Source organism: Oncorhynchus masou, unplaced genomic scaffold, assembly GCF_036934945.1.
Source record: "Oncorhynchus masou masou isolate Uvic2021 unplaced genomic scaffold, UVic_Omas_1.1 unplaced_scaffold_4475, whole genome shotgun sequence".
In the NCBI taxonomy this organism is placed as follows: domain Eukaryota; kingdom Metazoa; phylum Chordata; class Actinopteri; order Salmoniformes; family Salmonidae; genus Oncorhynchus; species Oncorhynchus masou.
The window spans coordinates 8250-27973 of record NW_027010869.1 but is presented as its reverse complement, the minus strand read 5'-3'; the positions used below and the strand labels follow the sequence as shown (position 1 = coordinate 27973).

Sequence of the window (19724 nt, the reverse complement as noted above, 5' to 3'; positions counted from 1 at the left end):
AGAGAGGCTGAATGTGAGTATGTGAGGTGAAGGGGGAGTTTTAGGGGAGCGTACCATGGGCGGCGTCCGTACGCAGCAGCGGCCACGCTCATCTGGGGGGAGATGTGGAGGCCGGCGTAGACCCCGGGGCTGGTCAGGGAGCCGTTCATCTCGTGGTGGCCCATCATGGCGAAGGGCGTGGCGTAGGAGCCAGCTATGGACAAAGGGGTACGCAGGGCTGGAGCAGCTAGAGGGAGGGAGGAGAGAGACCGTAAGAACAACTGATTCTGTCATAGGCAAATGGGCAGACCTACAAGGAAGTGGTTAGCGGGCGAGTGTGTTTGTATACATGTGGGTATGAGTGTGTGTGTGGACTCACCCAGTGCCTCCATGCCCGAGGGCTTGCCCATGATGGGCCGTAGACCAGGGGTGGTGCTGGTGCCTGGTGTGGGGGCATCGTTACGAGGTGTGGGGGTGTTAGACTTCAGGCCCGGCGTGGATGACTTGTCATTCTGACAGAGAGACTTGGTGTGATTAATGTTGCTTTATTCCAGCGTGTTCCATTGCAATTCTAAATGATGTCAATCACAAAGCAATAGAACCCCAACCCACCCAACCAGATCGCTGGCGACCCACCCAACCAGATCGCTGGCGACCCACCCAACCAGATCGCTGGCGACCCACCCAACCAGATCGCTGGCGACCCACCCAACCAGATCGCTGGCGACCCATCCAACCAGATCGCAGATTGCTCCAACCAGGCAACCCCCCCCCCCCAAAACAAAATGATTTCAACTGGCAACCCACCCAAACAAACTTGCGACCCCCACTCCCCCCAAACGAACTGAAATCAACTTGCACCCCCCAAACAAATTTTATTAACTGGCAACCCCACCCAAGCAGCTACCAAGAGACAGGGAAATGAGGACAATTAAAAAGGGGAAGACCAATAACATGTATGAGAGAGAGAGAAAGACACACAGAAAACACAGACACACAGACACACAGACAGAGACAGGAAGACAGAGGAGACACAGAGAGACACACAGACACAGAGACACAGAGACACAGAGACACAGACAGACAGAGACAGACAGAGACAGACAGAGAGACAGAAAGACAGAGAGAAAGACAGAGACAGAGGGAAAAAGACAGAAAAAAGACAGAGAGACAGAGAGAGACAGACAGAGAGAGAGAAAGACAGAGACAGAGAGAGAAAGACAGAGACAGAGAGAGAAAGACAGAGACAGAGAGAAAGACAGAGAGAGAGAGAGAAAGACAGAGAGAGAGAGAAAGACAGAGAGAGAGATGGAGGGTGGGACAGAGCAATGGAGGGTGGGACAGTCAATTGCCCCCCCGGTTTATTTACGATCCGGGGCTGGGAAAGCAATGAACATTTATTCTGCCTGCCATAAAGGATATTGAAAGGAGCAGAGCACTGTGTGTCTCCTCTCCAGCCCCCCAACCCTCATTCAGCAGTTTAATCGCTACACTTCCTCCCATGTATGAGCCGCTCACACTCACCCCTTGTCTATCGTTTTCCCCTACCCCCTCCTTTCCCGTTTCTCACACACACACTCACGTGGGCGTGGTCCTTGGCTTTGGAGGAGGGCGTGCTGCCGGAGGAGGCCACGGAGGCGGGGCTGTTGGGGGCGTCCTTCTTTAGGGCCCGTGATTTGTCCAGACCGTTTTCTGGAGGAGAATGGGCGGGGCTGGCTCTGGGAGTGGCTGGGTCCTAGAGAGAGAACAAGAGAAAAATGGTGAGTGAGAGGAAGAGAGCAGGAGAACGAGGAAATGGAGGAGTGGAAACACACTGGAACATGTACATGAAGGTCAAACAAACCCAGGCCACATGTGCAAACACAGATACTTAGTTTCTCCTCTGTCTATGTCACACTAGGGGTTCCATCCCCTCTAGGTTTCTGTGAAAAGCATTTCTTTGTATAAGCATGTCTTAGTACAATAAAGGTTTTCTTTGGTACACATACACATAAGTGGATGTTACACACAACCCCGTTTTCTTCTTTATGTTAGGGGAGGTTACCCCGGTGACCTGAGAGAGGGTGTGACAGCTGTTAAGGTCTCTGTCAGCCCTGGTTCCTCAACAAAGACATCAGTGTTCAGTCACTAGCTACCAGAGAGACCGGGTGGAATGTGGCTCTGCAACTCAACCACACTAACATACCAACACACTCATAAGTGGCCACTCAAACACACACATGCAAGGGACCAGCTGCTCTCACCTCATTGGACACATCCACCACCAGGTCGTCACTTTTGTCTCCGTCGCTATCCTGTTGAGAGACAGTGTTAGACAGTGACCACACTTATACCAGAGTGTGTGAGCAGTACTTCTCCTTTTTAAAGGTGCTGTATGTATGCGTGTATGTGTATATATGTGTATATATATATATATACACGTGTGTGTGTGTGTGTGTGTGTGTGTGTGTGTGTGTGTGTGTGTGTGTGTGTGTGTGTGTGTGTGTGTGTGTGTGTGTACTCCCACTCACGTATCTGCTCATAGCGTCCTTCTCCTCCACCTTGCGTTTCTTGGAGTCCATGCTATAATCAGAGGAACTGCGGTGTTTGTCGCTGGCTGCACGCAGGCTGTCTGACGGAGACACCGAGTTATTCTGGAACAACACAGACAGACGAGGAACCATGTCAGTCACAGGAGGCTTCCCATGTAACAAAACATCCAGGACAAAAGTGCTCTGTTTGTTTAGGTCTTGTAGTGTGTCTTGTAGTGTGTCTTTGTGCTGTAGAGACAGCCATCTTAGAGGGGACAGCTGCCAGGCCACCGATAGGGCTTTACCAAAGTCCTTCAAACACACACCCCTTGACAGAGCTAAACCTCCCGCCAGAGTAGAGGACATTAACAAGCACCATGATGCATTAAGTGAGGGACAGGGAGTGAGGGACAGGGAGTGAGGACATGACTGAGGAGACAAACTGCACAGACTCATCTTCTACCAGGCTTCCATTGACTGAGGCTGTTGACACACAATGCAAACAATGCAGAACTTGTTTTCCTGTCCTCCTCCTGCTATCCCTCCAAAACACACACACACACACACACACACACCATCAGAAAGGAAAACACCAGGTGAACAGTGGTTCTTTCTCCAGAGCTGCTGGGCTGAACGGATGACTGCTGGAGAGTGGACTGGTGTGGTGAGTTCTGACCTCACACAGGTCAGCACCTTGCCAGGACCACTCAGTGGTTATACAGTACAAAAACAAGTAGCGGGGAGGGACAGGAAACTTCCTAAACCACAGGGATTGAATGACAGGAGAGACTCAATGAGTGACTGAGAGCACAGAAGGAACGTTGACAAAGAGCAAACAAACAGAAAAAAGTAGAGCAGGAAAGTTGTCGAAAAAGTAGAGCAGGAAAGTTGTCGAAGAAGAGGGAGTGAATGAGAAAAAAGCTGGCATCCAATGCAGCTGGCATCCAATGAGGGGCCAGTAGTGAGGAAGCTGGCATCCAATGAGGGGCCAGTAGTGAGGAAGCTGGCATCCAATGAGGGGCCAGTAGTGAGGAAATGCTGGTATCCAATGAGAGGCCAGTAGTGAGGAAGCTGGCATCCAATGAGGCCAGTAGTGAGGATCCAATGCTGGCATCCAATGAGGCCAGTAGAGAGAAGCTGGCATCCAATGAGAGGCCAGTAGTGAGGAAGCTGGCATCCAATAGAGAAGGCACTGACCAGTAGGTGGCTGGCACTGGGTGGCACTGGGCCCTCCATGCCAAGCCCACACACTCATTCAGCCTTTCCTTACCCACAGAGACGACAAGAGCTGCCCATTTTAACCCCTCACCCATGTCCCCTGGGAAAGAAGAAACGAACGACAGCGAGAGTAAGGAAATAAAAGTAGTGAGGAGAAAAGAAGAGACGAGGCCTTGTGGTTGGCAGACAGAACGAGAGAGGAGGATGTGGTTGGGCAGCGTTGGGGTGCCCCCTTCAGAAGGGCTTTCTAGGCAACATGCCCTCGTCTTGGCTGCTACATAAAGGAATCTGACTCTTCGTGACTAAGCCAAACCCTCCATTCTCCCCCTCCCCTTTCCCCCCATCCCGGCTCTAAATATGTACATGAATGTTGCCATTGTGGCTCCAAAATGCGCAGCTTCTCTTTTGGAGAGGATAAAAGGAGAGAGACAAATAGAGGTGGATTGGCCTGAGGGGTGGAAAGAGGAGGGGTGGTGGGGTGGGTAACTAGCTAGCTACCTCCCTCCCGGGCCCCCTCTCTCTGAGGTTGTGTGTGTTTTTGGTTTTACTATCCATGTGGGTATCAGAAGTCCTTAAGGTGTCAGCATGCTTCAGTTCGGCAGGCGGATAGCTGAAGTCGACAAGGCGAACGGAACGAGTGTGTTTGCATACTCCCTTAAAGACAGTCCCTTGAAAAAAAATTGGGGGGAAAAAAATGGCAATAGTACAGCTTGTCCATTCTGAGACACCGTAGCCAGTATACACTTCCTCAAGTCAGAGTTAACGGGCCTCGAGAAAAAATGTGCCCGAAAAGCCCCCACATTTTGTGATAGTACGTGTATGAACTCTTCTGAAGTGTTCCGTCTGGGAAGCAAGTCCTTTACAAGGATAGTACAAACAAGGACAATTCTGACAATTGGGGACATTTGGATGGCCCCCACAAGGGAGGGGTTAGGTTTCCAGTTCGGATTCCCTTTAAGGTTAGAATTAGGTTGAGGGCACATATCATTTGAATGGGAATACATGGTTTGGTCCCAACAAGGGAGGGGTTAGGTTTCCAGTTAGAATTAGGTTGAGGGCACATATCATTTGAATGGGAATACATGGTTTGGTCCCAACAAGGGAGGGGTTAGGTTTCCAGTTAGAATTAGGTTTAGGGCACATATCATTTGAATGGGAATACATGGTTTGGTCCCAACAAGGGAGGGTTAGGTTTCCAGTTAGAATTAGGTTTAGGGCACATATCATTTGAATGGGAATACATGGTTTGGTCCCAACAAGGGAGGGGTTAGGTTTCCAGTTAGAATTAGGTTTAGGGCACATATCATTTGAATGGGAATACATGGTTTGGTCCCAACAAGGGAGGGGTTAGGTTTCCAGTTAGAATTAGGTTTAGGGCACATATCATTTGAATGGGAATACATGGTTTGGTCCCAACAAGGGAGGGGTTAGGTTTCCAGTTAGAATTAGGTTTAGGGCACATATCATTTGAATGGGAATACATGGTTTGGTCCCAACAAGGGAGGGGTTAGGTTTCCAGTTAGAATTAGGTTTAGGGCACATATCATTTGAATGGGAATATCATGGTTTGGTCCCAACAAGGATAGTAAAACAACTCTGTCTGTCTAATACACAGTGTCTTTTTAAGGCCTGATTGACAGACTGGATAACCTCAGACGCCTCCTATCAGGTGACCTGAGACAACAGGACAGGAAGGGAGGAAGCGACAGAGGAGATGAGGGAGGGGAGTGGAGTTAGCATTAGCACTGCTAATCGCAGGGCCCAGTTTCATTCCCTTCAGACATGACTGCACCCATTCACGCTGCCCAGTCATTGGGAACCCAATCCCTGCGTTGTCGCAGCCGCCACCGAGTCGCTATCCCTGGCTATCAGAGAGATTTAATCTAGTCTAATAAACAGAGGCTTTAACAAGAGAAGAAGCCCGGGGGCAGGAGGGAGGAAAGAATTCACTATCTGTGTTCAGAAATATTTACTGGAAGTAGGCAGAGAGAGAGAGAGAGAGAGAGAGAGAGAGAGAGAGAGAGAGAGAGACAGAGAGCGACAGTATGAAACGATTGAGTATGAACAGAAAGGAGAGACAGAGAGAGACGAGAGATGAACAGAAAGAGAGAAGACAGACAGACAGAGACAGACAGAACAAAACGACAGAAAGGAGACAGACAGAGAGAGACAGACATTTAGAACAAACCGACAAAAGGAACAGGCGCATTAGAAAACAAAGAGGCAGAATAAGGCTGGAGAGAAAGATGGAAGGAGTAAAAGGCAGGAGGAGGTAGGAGGGGTGGAGAGATGGGCGACAGTAAATCCTCTTAGGAGAGACGAGAGTCAAAGTCTCTTTTAATTGTGATGAAATTATAGAGCGGGCTAATCCTCGCCTGGTGACTGGAGTCATTTTCCACCTGGATTAGATAGTGTAGAGGGGGAAGCAGCACCAGCTCTATGAGCCAGACTCGGCTCCCCCAGTCATTATTTGATTGCAGAATAGCTTATACCAGACAAAACGTGTGTGTTCTACTGCAGGGATCAGGAATTGTACATTTATAACAAGGCGTGGTGTTTAAAGTCTATGCAAAGTGCCTTAGTCACCAAACAGACTGGCTCAAAATCAATGTCAAGGGAGGACAAGGTGGGTGAGAGAGGGTGAGAGAGAGGGTGAGAGAGAGGGCTGTGGAGATGGACGGGGGGGGCTCAGAAGAATAAAGGAGAACTTACCGTGCTCGACTCTCGTTCTTTTACCAGAGGGATCGCCAGGGGGGAGTGAAAGGATGACAGGCCAAGAGGGAGAAAGTGAAAAGAACGTTAGTACGAATAGCAACATGTATTGTGACTTAATGTGTTGCATTCACGAGAAAAATATATTTTTAAATACTTTGGTTTCACATTCAGACAAGTTAATTTAATGAGTGTTTACAGCCACTATGGTATGAGAGTACATGGACATCAGGCCACCCAACTCGTACTCAAACAAAATGAGCACAGAACCAAAATGGCTGTATTTTAGAGCCACAAATGCCCACTGAGCAGGGACAAAATGGCCGCAATATCAAACCACAATGCCTATTGTATGGATCCAAAATGGCCGCAATGCAGTGACACTGCACATTGAGCAGAACCACCTAACTATCCACACCCTTAAGCGCCTCACCTCTGTGCTCCAGGTCGTGGTTGTTCTTCTCGTCCTTGACGGAGGGCAGGTGGGCCTGGCTGCCCAGAGCGCCCAGCGCCAGCAGACCGGAGCCTGCCACGCCAGGGATGGGGGGTATGCCGGGGGGCTGTAGGCCCGAGGGGTGCGGGGGCATCTGGATGGGTGGCCCACCGTGGGCAGCGTGGGACAGGTGCTGAGCCTGGAGCTGCTGTTGCTGTTGGGGAACAAGACATAGGACAAGTGGGTCGGCTGGGAAGAGACCGGGGGACTGGATATACAACACATGAAGGGGGCTTAGTTCAGGTGGGCACAACGTTACACAAACTCTCAGAAATATGTACTGTCTAGAGCTGATGTCAATGCCACATTTCTAACTGCAGAGGTCTAAACGTGGCACTCCACTGGATAACAAGCCCTGGTACTGTGGTTTTCAAATCTCTTCTCCAGGAACCCCATGTTACTATTGTGTTTTAGAACAGAAGTAGTTCACCAAGTCAATGGCTTGATGATTAGTTGACAAGATGAATCAGGTGTGCTAGTTCTGGAAGAGATCAAATATATTAACCGGCTGGGGGTTCCCGAGGAGAGGTTTGAGAAACATTGTCCTAGTACATAAAGTTGTTAGTCTCCCTCCCCAATAACAGTCCTAAACCATGGGAAGCAGGGAGTTGGGGAGTTGAATTAAACTGCAGTTCTCATGTCTGTTAAAGACTAGTAGGTAACAACCATCCTTAGCAATAAGAACATCTTCCTCACAAATACCTCAGACTATTATGAGGGCCTGGGACACCCCGTATCCTTCACACACACACCCCCGTATCCTTCACACACACACCCCTCGTATCCTTCACACACACACACACACACACCACAGCCCCCGCCCCCCGCATCCTTCACACACACACACACCCCCATATCCTTCACACACACACTCCTCGTATCCTTCACACACACACACACACACACACACCCACACCCCCCCCCCGCATCCTTCACAAACCCCCCGTATCCTTCACACACACACACCCCCTCCCCGCATCCTTCACACACACCCCCGTATCCTTCACAAACCCCCGTATCCTTCATAAACCCCATCCTTCATAAACCCGCCGTATCCTTCATAAACCCGCCGTATCCTTCATAAACCCCCCGTATCCTTCACACACACCCACACCCCCCCCGCATCCTTCACACACACACCCCCGTATCCTTCACACACACACCCCCGTATCCTTCACACACACACCCCCCGTATCCTTCACACACACACCCCCCCGCATCCTTCACACACCCCCCCGCATCCTTCACACACACCCCCCGTATCCTTCACACACACACCCCCCGTATCCTTCACACACACACCCCGTATCCTTCACACACACCCCCCCGTATCCTTCACACATACACCCCCGTATCCTTCACACACACCCCCGTATCCTTCATAAACCCGCCGTATCCTTCATAAACCCCCCGTATCCTTCACACACGTCGTACTAAAGAAAGTCCAGCTCATTTTATGAACAGGATGCACTTGATACATACTGGATGAACTGCCCCCAAACACCAGCTGTCTGCAGCAATTAGTGAGAAGCACCCGGCAACACAACAACTGTTACCCGTCCAGGCTTCCTACTCGAAGATCTCTATTCTATGTGGACTGTTTTAGCAGACACTACAGACAAGAACGTGGACGGGGATGTATTCCCAGAGGGATGCACATAGGGTTAATTTCACACACGGCATGAACGCAGGTGAAAATAAAAACTGCAAACCCTTCAACACCCAACAAGCAAAGCCAGCCGCCCATCTCCTGGCCCCCTGGCAAAGCCTGTTAACAGGCAGAGAGGGAGGGACACAGACACTTAGCCCTCCCAAGAGCCTGTCAACGTTGGAGAGAGAGCGAGAGCAGGAGAGGGCAGAGAGAGAGAGAGAGCGAGAGACAGAGAGGGGAAGAGGGAGAGCGAGACGAGATCGACTCAGGGATCCAGACTAACAGGCGGGAGTTAAATAGCCACTCAGCTGAAAAGGGGAAGCGAGTGCTTTAAAACCAGGTTAAATAACACTTAGCACATCCATCATTTGTCAGTCCCAAACCAATCTATTGACCTTCCTGATAGCTAGCTGGGAGTATTATACCCCTGACCCATACTACTCATTAGAAGGAGAGGAGGGGAAAACACATACACAGAGCTTGTAAGCCTTTTAACAGTAAAGGTTGATCAAGTCTGGTCTCTTAACAATAGGCCTATTATCCAGTAGGCTCATTATCTGGAGCTGAGGGGCTGGCGGTATAGAATGGATGGAACCCACTTAGACAGGCAGGATTGTTCATCAATATTGTGCTGGTGGTGTGTGGAGCAGAGGCCTGTTTGTGTTAGGGAGGGAGGAAAAGGTTAGAGCAGAGAAGTCCCTGTTGAGGGTGCCTAATGAGGGAAGCATGCAGAGAAGCATCATCAAGAAGTCTCATTAAGGGCCCACCGAGGCGGACGAGGAGAAGAGTGAGGGATAGGGGAAATAAACGGCCCCCGATTCAATATTCCTGGATAAAGAGGTGACCGACTTCCTTTTACACGTATCTGTTTTCATCTGTGCAAATGACTCCAAATCTTAGCCGGGAGGGGATGAGCAGAGAAGAGACTATTAAAGCTAACAGGGCAAATCACAGCTCCCACAGACAGACTGTTAGTGTTGATTCCAGCTGACTCTATGAAAGAATAACTGGCTGGCAGACTACCTGACTAAAGAGCATAGAAACAAACGAGGCTGGGTTCCAATACTTTAAAGTGCTTCCTTTCCTGCACTGACCTTTTTTTGGATCAAGGAAAGCAAACAAAGGGAAGGAAGCCCATTTTCAGTATCGAGACATCCAATGCATGCTTTAGTTCCTGACTTCCTACCACACAGTGGTTATCTGTTGTTACAAAACCACTTGACATGCTAACAGTGGCAGCAATTCAAACAAACGTCAACCACATCTCTTCTCATTCCCTCCATCCATCCCTCTCCCAAACACTGACCATGAAGGCTGGGTAGACAGCATGTTGCTGTTGCTGTAGGAGTCAAAGAAAAAGGGTGGTAAGAGGAGGTAGCTGTGGCTAGGGAAGATCTCAATTGCACACTCAAGTCCTCTCTTCTTCTCAAAACCCATTGAGGAGGTCAGAGGGGAGGGACCTCTGGCTTTCTCATCCAATGGGTTTTAAGGAGACGAAGAGAGAGGACGCAAAGAGTACGCAATTGAGATCTTCCCTAGTTCTAGCTCAGTAATAATGCTAGCTATAGCTCCATGCTTGCTCATGCTAGATATAGCTCCATGCTTGCTAATGCTAGCTATAGCTCCATGCTTGCTCATGCTAGATATAGCTCTATGCTTGCTAATGCTAGCTATAGCTCCATGCTTGCTAATGCTAACCACAGGTGCATGCAATGCAGTACAGTTTGAGTGGTAAGGCTATGATAACACAATGTCCAAAGTGAAATGAACTGTGAGAACACATCGTTGGTCAGCAGTATGAGAGTCCTTCAAGGGGTCTGAGGTACCTGCAATGGCTGAGTTTCTTATGCCAGAATCACACAGTGGCGTGTATTAATTTGCTTTCAGGTGTTGAGTAGAAAAATATATTTAAAAATCAATTTAAAAAAATACTCATGAAATAAAATAGAGGGATAGGCATACACATACTGACGTATAGGGCAATATACAAGTCTGGTCTTACTAGCAGTCTAATTTCTGTATTCTTTAGACTGTGTAGTGTCCATTTAGCCAGTTTGCTACACTCCACCGAGATGAAAACCAAAGCCATATCTACGAGACATCTAATATGTAAATAATGAGGTACTAAAATGTACACAGAGGTTTGAGCCAATGTGACTGCAGACAAATGCCCTCTGTGTGAAAAAAGGGACACACTCAAACCAAATGGAAATGTGAATTTGACACTCAAATCTGCAGCAAAAAAAAACATGCAAAGTGAACGAGTGGGTCCTCCAATTAGAACATGTTTGGCCCAGAACAACAAAACGGGTGCTGGAATACATGTTTTACATGAATCGTGTGTCCAACAGATGACCATTTACATAGGGTTTACTAGATCAGATATGCAAAACACCAACAGTAATCCATCTGTTAACCATTGATGTTGCCTTTAGGTACAAATCTGGGATCAGCTTTCCCTGCCCAAATCCCAACTTTAACCATTGGGGTGGAAACTTGTTAAACTGGTCTTAGATCAGTGTCTGGGGGAAACTTCATCCTGCCCTGTTAACCTTTATCTAAGAACAAGGCAGTGCTAAAAAAGCTAGTATCTTTACACACAACCTAAGTGAATGGGCACCTAGTTTGTCTACATGGTAAGATTAACAATGAACAGATCCGTGATTACTTTGGAATGGGTTAACGTTCTGGAACACCATGTGCAAACTGTTTGTACACCAACTGTGCTGGTTGCCTGGAGAGCTAGATTAGTGCACCTGTGTTATGTGAAGCAATGGGAAACAGTGTGTAAACTGTTGTCTGTCCAGAGCTATATTACTGTATGAAACCATATAAACAGTTTGTATACAAACTGGCAGGTATGCAGTGTTGTAGTGGGGGTTGTAAACCCTGTTGGAATATGTTGTTTAGTGGAGCGCCCTCTCTCTCAGGTCACTCTGTGCCTGGGGAAGAGGACTGATTAGCAGGTAGTATATCTCCTGAGATAACACTGGCCTGGGGAGGGGAGACTGACTGACTACTGGGAAAGAAAATCTGACCCGGTCAGGGTGATTCGGTCAGGGTGCACTCTGTGTGTGTCGCTCCCTTTCTGGAGGACTGCTTGTGTGTGTGTCGCTCCCTTTCTGGAGGACTGGTTGTGTGTGTGTCGCTCCCTTTCTGGAGGACTGGGGTGTGTGTCGCTCCCTTTCTGGAGGACTGGTTGTGTGTGTGTCGCTCCCTTTCTGGAGGACTGGTTGTGTGTGTGTCGCTCCCTTTCTGGAGGACTGGTTGTGTGTGTCGCTCCCTTTCTGGAGGACTGGTTGTGTGTGTGTCGCTCCCTTTCTGGAGGACTGGGGTGTGTGTCGCTCCCTTTCTGGAGGACTGCTTGTGTGTGTGTCGCTCCCTTTCTGGAGGACTGGTTGTGTGTCCCTTTCTGGAGGACTGGGGGTGTGTCGCTCCCTTTCTGGAGGACTGGTTGTGTGTGTGTCCCTTTCTGGAGGACTGCTTGTGTGTGTGTCGCTCCCTTTCTGGAGGACTGGTTGTGTGTGTGTCGCTCCCTTTCTGGAGGACTGGTTGTGTGTGTCGCTCCTTTCTGGAGGACTGGTTGTGTGTGTGTCGCTCCCTTTCTGGAGGACTGGTTGTGTGTGTCGCTCCCTTTCTGGAGGACTGGTTGTGTGTGTCGCTCCCTTTCTGGAGGACTGGTTGTGTGTGTGTCGCTCCCTTTCTGGAGGACTGGGTGTGTGTCGCTCCCTTTCTGGAGGACTGGGTGTGTGTCGCTGGGTGTGTGTCGCCCTTTCTGGAGGACTGGGTGTGTGTCGCTCCCTTTCTGGAGGACTGGGTGTGTGTCGCTCCCTTTCTGGAGGACTGGGTGTGTGTCGCTCCCTTTCTGGAGGACTGGGTGTGTGTCGCTCCCTTCTGGAGGACTGGGTGTGTGTCGCTCCCTTTCTGGAGGACTGGGTGTGTGTCGCTCCCTTTCTGGAGGACTGGGTGTGTGTCGCTCCCTTTCTGGAGGACTGGGTGTGTGTCGCTCCCTTTCTGGAGGACTGGGTGTGTGTCGCTCCCTTTCTGGAGGACTGGGTGTGTGTCGCTCCCTTTCTGGAGGACTGGGTGTGTGTCGCTCCCTTTCTGGAGGACTGGGTGTGTGTCGCTCCCTTTCTGGAGGACTGGGGGTGTGTCGCTCCCTTTCTGGAGGACTGGGGGTGTGTCGCTCCCTTTCTGGAGGACTGGGTGTGTGTCGCTCCCTTTCTGGAGGACTGGGTGTGTGTCGCTCACCAATCTCGACCAACCATTTCTGCATGGACCTCATTTTGTGCACGGGGGCATTGTCATGCTGAAACAGGAAATGGACTTCTCTAAAGTGTTGCCAAAAAGTTGGAAGCACAGAATCATCTAGAATGTCATTGTATGATGTAGCAATTTGATTTCCCTTCACTGGAACCAAGGGTCCTGAACCATGAAAAACAGCCCCAGACCATTATTCCTCCTCCACCGAACTTTACAGTTGGCACTATGCAGTCGGGCAGGTAGTGTTCTCCTGGAATCCACCAAATCCAGATTCGTCCATCAGACTGCCAGATGGTGAAGCGTGATTCATATTTCCATTTATCCAGAGTCCAATGGTGGCAAACTTTACACCACTCCAGCTGATGCTTGGCACTGTGCATGGTGATCTTAGTCTTGTGTGCGGCTGCTTGGCCATGGAACCCCATTTCATGAAGCTCCCAACAAACAGTTATTGTGCTGAAGTTGCTTCCAGGGGCAGTTTGGAACTCTGTAGTGAGTGTTGCAACAGAGGACAGACGATTTTTATGCTCCTACAGCACTCGGCGGTCCCGTTCTGTGAGCTTGTGTGGCCTACCCCTTCGCGGCTGAGCCTTTGTTGCTCCTAGACCTTTCCACTCCACAATAACAGCACTTACAGTTGAACGGGGCAGCTCTAGCAGGGCAGAAATGAGACGAACTGACTTGTTGGAAAGGTGGCATCCTATGACAGTGCCACATTGAAAGTCACTGAGCTCTTTAGTAATGCCATTCTACTGCCAATGTTTGTCTATGGAGATTGCATGGCTGCATGCTCGATTTTATACACCTGACAGGTGTGGCTGAAATAGCCGAATCCACTGATTTGAAGTGGTGTCCACATATGTGTGTGTGTGTGTATTTGTATATTCTCTCTTCCTCTTCATCAGGGCTGAGTTAAGTCTATGGATCTTCTTTCTCAGACAAATTACTCTGCATTTGTGTCCCTCAGTGTAAAGATGACATAGTTGAGTCCCTTAGGTTTAAATTTAACCCTGTTAAATGTTTAAACTTCTGTCACTCTCCCTGTCAATTTAGTTTCTCCCTCTGATAGAAGTTTGTGTGTGATTGTGTGTGTATGTGCCTCCGTTTGACACTGGACATCGTTTAGTCAGACACGCACATCAACTAGCCAAACCCTGCTGGCTTCTGATTACCGTCAGATATTTAATGACCTCCCTCTTCATCCCTCGCTCTCTCCCCCACACAGTGGCAGCACGGAAATTGATTTCCTGCCATCTCTTCCTCCAACAAATAAAAGCCTGTTTTCATAGTGTTTGTGTGCCAAGCTGCCGAGCTCCACAGTCCTGCCGCTGCTTAATGGCAAAGGCGTGTCTGTCTGTCTGTCCGCTGGACAGTCAAATTAAACCACCTGGTGGCTGGAAGGAGAGGAGGAAGTAATTACCGTGGAAACGGGGGTCACAGTCTTGGCTCATTGCCTTAATTGAATTCCAATATCTGCCTCTGGCCGGCTTGACCCCACCTATGGGGCTATCAGCTAGGGGGTCAGCTAGCTAACCACTGCCTCTGGTTAGCCTGACCCCCTAGCTAAGTGCTTCAGGATAGCTACTGACAGCTAGTGGGTCACCTATGGGGCTGGATAGCTAATAGCTGGGGGTCAGCTAACTAACCACTAAGGGCTGCAGGATAGCGACAGCTAAGGTCTTCAGGATAGCTACTGACAGCTAGGGGTCAGCTAGCTAACCACTAAGGGCTTCAGGATAGCTACTGACAGTGGTTAGCTAGCTGACCCCCTAGCTAAGTGCTTCAGGATAGCTACTGACAGCTAGTGGGTCAGATAGCTAACCGCTAAGGGCTTCAGGATAGCTACTGATAGCTAGGGGGTCAGCTAACTAACCACTAAGGGCTGCAGGATAGCTACTGACAGCTAGGGGGTCAGCTAGCTAACCGCTAAGGGCTTCAGGATAGCTACTGACAGCTAGGGGGTCAGCTAACTAACCACTAAGGGCTGCAGGATAGCTACTGACAGCTAGGGGGTCAGATAGCTAACCGCTAAGGGCTTCAGGATAGCTACGGACAGCTAAGGGCATCTTCTAGCTCAAACTAGTAAAAACAGCTAGCATGTTAACTTTATATAATAGGGCGGAAGGAACAATAGATGTTCTAGGAACTTAGGAAGACGAGGTGTTGTCATTTCAGAGTGTTCAGATTCCCAGATGGGTCCGACTGCTCCTAGAAACACACAACACACTGGGCTTCTGGTCACCTCATCAGCAAGCCCCTGGTTAACTGGATCAGGTGTGCACGACTGGAATAGATCAAATAAGTGGAATGGGGAGAGCTTGGACTTTCAGGGTTAAGGGATTACTAGGTACAGGCTTATTATGATACAGCCACAACATGGTTAAGTTCTATGGCCTAGTTTCCATAGAGCTCTGAGATGGTGTGTGTGTGTGGGGAGAGGCTATAACAGTAAGTAATCTCAGCTTCAGGACACTACTGGTGAGCCTATAGAGGAATGAGAAGGCTGAGAGGTAGTGTTGAAGACTGCACTGGCTGGAGCCCCTTATCCAATTAAAAACACACCTTACTGGGAAAGTGGAATCAGTGCAAAGCCCCTGATCAGTGTTATCTGCCATCAGTGTTACAACCAACACCAGCCACTCTCTCGCATCTAACCAACACCAGCCACTCTCTCGGTCCACAACCAACACCAGCCACTCTCAGCCAGGTCTTTCGGTCCACAACCAACACCAGCCACTCTCTCGGTCCACAACCAACACCAGCCACTCTCTCGGTCCACAACGGTCCACAACCAACACCAGCCACTCTCTGTCGGTCACAACATCTCTCGGTCCACAACCAACACCAGCCACTCTCTTCCACAACCAACACCAGCCACTCTCTCGGTCCACAACCAACACCAGCCACTCTCTCGGTCCACAACCAACACCAGCCCACAACCAACACCAGCCACTCTCTCGGTCCACAACCAACACCAGCCACTCTCTCGGTCCACAACCAACACCAGCCACTCTCTCGGTCCACAACCAACACCAGCCACTCTCTCGGTCCACAACCAACACCAGCCACTCTCTCGGTCCACAACCAACACCAGCCACTCTCTCGGTCCACAACCAACACCAGCCACTCTCTCGGTCCACAACCAACACCAGCCACTCTCTCGGTCCACAACCAACACCAGCCACTCTCTCGGTCCACAACCAACCCAGCCACACAACCAGCCACTCTCTCGGTCCACAACCAACACCAGCCACTCTCTCGGTCCACAACCAACACCAGCCACTCTCTCGGTCCACAACCAACACCAGCCACTCTCTCGGTCCACAACCAACACAACCAGCCACTCTCTCGGTTCACAACCAACACCAGCCACTCTCTCGGTCCACAACACAACCAACACCAGCCACTCTCTCGGTCCACAACCAACACCAGCCACTCTCTCGGTCCACAACCAACACCAGCCACTCTCTCGGTCCACAACCAACACCAGCCACTCTCGGTCCACAACCAACACCAGCCACTCTCTCGGTCCAGCCATTGCAGGAACACCAGCCACTCTGGTCCAAACACCAGCCACTCTCACAACCAACACCAGACTCTTGCTGACTGAGCGACATACTGCTGACCAGTGGGATAGTATGTATAATTGAAGATAAATTAATCAAAACCACCATGGTAACTGGTAAATCAAATAGACAGTGCATCACATAAGGTACATCAACTCATAATGAAAAACCAGTGGGGACAGGGGCAACGCTGCACGTGGGAGGGGTATGGTGGTGACAGGGTGACACGCTGCAAGCGTGGCCCCTACCAGGACACGACAGTATCCTCTGGTGACATAGTCTGGCAAACCATCCCCCAGGACCAAAGATCCCCTACCAGGACACGACATCCTCTACCAGTAACCATCCTCTACCGGGACACTACAGTAACCATCCTCTACCACCAGTAACCATCCTCTACCAGGAACCATCCTCTACCAGGAACCATCTTCTACCAGGAACCATCCTCTACCAGGAACCATCCTCTACCAGGAACCATCCTCTACCAGGAACCATCCTCTATTCCTCTACCAGGAACCATCCTCTACCAGGACGCTAACCATCCTCTACCAGGGTATCCTACCAGTAACCATCCTCTACCAGGACACTACCCATCCTCTACCAGGACACTACAGTAACCATCCTCTACCAGGGTATTACAGTAACCATCCTCTACCAGGGTATTACAGTAACCATCCTCTACCAGGGTATTACAGTAACCATCCTCTACCAGGAACCATCCTCTACCAGGACACTACAGCAACCATCCTCTACCAGGGTATTACAGTAACCATCCTCTACCAGGGTATTACAGTAACCATCCTCTACCAGGGTATTACAGTAACCATCCTCTACCAGGGTATTACAGTAACCATCCTCTACCAGGAACCATCCTCTACCAGGACACTACAGTAACCATCCTCTACCAGGACGCTACAGTAACCATCCTCTACCGGGACGCTACAGTAACCATCCTCTACCAGGACGCTACAGTAACCATCCTCTACCAGGAACCATCCTCTACCAGGAACCATCCTCTACCAGGAACCATCCTCTACCAGGACATTACAGGAACCATCCTCTACCAGGGTATTACAGTAACCATCCTCTACCAGGACATTACAGGAACCATCCTCTACCAGGACATTACAGGAACCATCCTCTACCAGGAACCATCCTCTACCAGGAACCATCCTCTACCAGGACATTACAGGAACCATCCTCTACCAGGGTATTACAGTAACCATCCTCTACCAGGGTATTACAGTAACCATCCTCTACCAGGGTATTACAGTAACCATCCTCTACCGGGACATTACAGGAACCATCCTCTACCAGGGACATTACAGTAACCATCCTCTACCACTACAGTAACCATCCTCTACCAGGAACCATCCTCTACAGTAACCATCCTCTACCAGGGCCGCTACAGCAACCATCCTCTACCAGGACGCTAACCCATCCTCTACCCATCCTCTACCAGGACGCTTACAGTAACCATCCTCTACCAGGGTATTAACCATCCTCTACCAGGATCCTACCAGTAACCATCCTCTACCAGGACGCTAACCAACCATCCTCTACCAGGGTACAGTAACCATCCTCTACCAGGACACTACAGTAACCATCCTCTACCAGGACACTACAGTAACCATCCTCTACCAGGGTATTACAGTAACCATCCTCTACCAGGGTACTACAGTAACCAGTAACAGTAACCATCCTCTACCAGGGTAACCATCCTCTACCAGTAACCATCCTCTACCAGGGTATTACAGTAACCATCCTCTACCAGGGTACTACAGTACCAGTAACCATCCTCTACCAGGGTATTACAGTAACCATCCTCTACCAGGGTAACAGTAACCATCCTCTACCAGGGTAACCATCCTCTACCACAGTAACCATCCTCTACCAGGGTATTACAGTAACCATCCTCTACCAGGGTACAGTAACCATACAGTAACCATCCTCTACCAGGGTATTACAGTCCTCTAACCATCCCTCTACCAGGACCAGGACACTACAGTAACCATCCTCTACCAGGACAGTAACCATCCTCTACAGTAACCATCCTCTACCAGGGTATTCCTCTACAGTAACCATCCTCTACCAGGGTATTACAGTAACCATCCTCTACCAGGACACTACAGTAACCATCCTCTACCAGGGTGCTACTGTAACATCCTCTACATCAGTGTCCCAAACTCGGTCCTCTTCCCTCCCCCGGGTGTACGTTTTGGTTTTTGCCCTAGCACTACACAGCGAAATTCAAATGGAGTTGGTTATTTGAGCTGTGTAGTGCTGGGGGGGGATGGACAGTGTCTGGGAAACCCCTGGTCTACATACTACTAGTGTAACATCCTCTACCTAGCTACCAATTCCACACTAGGGGATATTGAGATATATATATATATATCAAACAACATGTAGTGTACTTTGAACGAGAGAGAGAGATCTATGGGAAAGATGGGCCTAAATCTTTGTGAAATGAGAGTTGAGACAGTATATTGCTAGTGGACTACAGGGCCCCTCCGTACATGCAGGTTTACCCCCGTCTCTGGCTGAATGAAGTAAAGTAAGAGGGGTACACACGGTGAGAGGCAGATTGGGAAGTCCACGTACCCCGATGATGGCATTGAGCTCAGTCATCGTGACCTGCTTGGCCCGCTCAACAGCCTGAGCAACCTGCTGCTGGTGCTGGTGGGGAGAAACACAGAGACCAGGTTGAGTCAACTTTAGCTAGGGTACTGTACAGCAAGTCTCCATGGTTAGAGAGCCTGCTTCATAGACACAGATTTATTAAAACAGAATTAGGCTCATCTTGGATTAAATTTATCAAAACCGTAACATGTGAACAGGGATTAAGCGCCAATAATATAGGGACAGAAAAGAGGCTCTACACAACAGGCTCTACACAACAGGCTCTACACAGCCATGGGAACAGCAGAAGGTTTTTATGTTCAGACAGCATTAGGATGGATGTGTGGGGTACTCACCTCTTGTGACAGGAAAGGCATGATCTGTGCGAGAATTGCGTTGAGCCGTTTAGCAATCTCAGTCTGGAAGAGAGAGGAGAGGAACATGGTGAGGACTACATCAGCAGCCAGATGGGATTACTAACAGAGAGAGAGAGAGGACTACATCAGCAGCCAGATGGGATTACTAACAGAGAGAGAGAGAGGACTACATCAGCAGCCAGATGGGATTACTAACAGAGAGAGAGAGAGGACTACATCAGCAGCCAGATGGGATTACTAACAGAGAGAGAGGACTACATCAGCAGCCAGCTGGGATTACTAACAGAGAGAGAGAGAGGACTCATCAGCAGCCAGATGGGATTACTAACAGAG

The 19724-nt window shown here is 49.5% G+C and overlaps 1 protein-coding gene across 1 annotated transcript; it reads right to left on the bottom strand.

The window, feature by feature from the left end:
• Nucleotides 1–54: 54 nt before the first annotated feature.
• On the bottom strand, nt 55–19472 carry LOC135535135 (transducin-like enhancer protein 3-B; the record flags this gene model as incomplete). The annotated part of the gene is made up of 10 exons (XM_064961852.1): nt 19371–19472; nt 18967–19071; nt 9870–9902; nt 6853–7066; nt 6420–6436; nt 2490–2612; nt 2223–2273; nt 1562–1714; nt 359–491; nt 55–226 (listed from the first exon to the last, which is right to left on the bottom strand). Coding segments are annotated over exons 1-10 (1088 nt in total), but the record flags the coding sequence as incomplete, so codon positions are not given.
• Between the last annotated feature and the right edge of the window lie 252 nt (nt 19473–19724).